This window comes from Cnephaeus nilssonii, assembly GCF_951640355.1.
Source record: "Cnephaeus nilssonii genome assembly, chromosome: 19".
In the NCBI taxonomy this organism is placed as follows: domain Eukaryota; kingdom Metazoa; phylum Chordata; class Mammalia; order Chiroptera; family Vespertilionidae; genus Cnephaeus; species Cnephaeus nilssonii.
The window spans coordinates 25,019,359-25,020,632 of NC_137090.1; the positions used below are offsets into that span (position 1 = coordinate 25,019,359).

Sequence of the window (1,274 nt, forward strand, 5' to 3'; positions counted from 1 at the left end):
TGGGTAACCAACCAATGGGACTATAATATGCAAATGAATGGATTGTGGCTTTGCCTCCTGATTGGCTGAAGGGGCCCTGATGTCACAATATGTGGGTTTCTCCACTTCAAATGTTTTTGTGTCTTGTCTCTAGCGTCCCCCTCCCTACCCACCCCCCAAAACTCCACTGACCTGGCAGGTCTCTTCGCTCCCTCTCTTTGTCCAAACGGGAAGACTATGGAACCACTCTATCAGGCGGGGTCCATTCTCATGAAGGTGAATACTTTACAAGGGAAGAAGATGGTGGAGAGCGGCCTCCAGTCTGGGGACTTTTCCCTCCCCCAGTCGTGGCCCTCCGGCCTCCTGCCGTCCGCTGACTTGGAGGTCCTGCAGCAGAAGGTGGCTGCGGTGCAGCGGGAGCTGGAGGACTTTAAGAACGAGGCCTTGAAGGCCATCCATTACCTGGAAGACGCCTTCCGTGAGATGAATGGGGCCCTGGCGCAGCAGGAGGAGCAGGCGGCCCGCGTGAAGCAGCGACTGAGGGAGGAGGAGGACCGGGGCATCGTGCGAAACAAGGTCCTCACCTTCCTGCTGCCCCGTGAGAAGCAGCTCCGGGAGCACTGCCAGCGGCTGGAGGGCCTGCTGTTGGGCAGGAGCCGCGAGGCGCTGGGCCTCCCCAAGAAGATCCAGGCAAACTGAGGCCTCCCCAAGCAGGAGCTGCGCTTCTAGCGAGGAGCAAGGAGAAGATTTTTTAAGTGGAAGGACAGACCCCAAGTCCTTATCCATTGGCTCCCCTCCCCCCATTTTTGTTGCTTTCCTCCTACCTAAATAATACCTTGCTGAGAGGCCAAAAGACCCCAGTATGTTCTTTCGGTGGAGCTCCATTTATCCAGCATCGTCGGAGAAGGAGGCGCCCCAATATAGGTCCTTTCGACACCTCCAGTTCCCACCTTCTAACTGTTTTCCTGTTTGCAATGGTAATATTGCTCCAATGTATGACATGTTTGTTTTTAATCTTCTTAAACGGATTGTGTTGAACAGCTTCACCTTTCTTTGAATGACTCAAGGCTCTCATGACTTGTCACCTAATGCCCGGTCTCCTGAGAGGGGCCCATTGCTCGCCCAGGCACGAAATGGCCTCCGATTGCTTTACTTTTGCGGCTCCTATCCTCGCCCAGCTGGCTTTTCTTCTGCTTTCACTGTTAGGCTGTCACATCCTCGCTGCCTTTGCCCGCCTCTACCTCCCCTCTAGTCAGTCTGCCGCCTGGCCCATCAGACCCACAGAGCCTTTTAGG

At 55.1% G+C, this 1,274-nt stretch overlaps 1 protein-coding gene across 1 annotated transcript; it reads left to right on the forward strand.

Annotated features, from left to right (window-relative positions):
* Nucleotides 1–216: 216 nt before the first annotated feature.
* Nucleotides 217–678, forward strand: CCDC182 (coiled-coil domain containing 182; the record flags this gene model as incomplete). Its single annotated transcript, XM_079799127.1, has 1 exon — nucleotides 217–678. One exon carries the CDS (start codon nucleotides 217–219, stop codon nucleotides 676–678), a length of 462 nt encoding a protein of 153 aa, XP_079655253.1.
* Nucleotides 679–1,274: the final 596 nt, after the last annotated feature.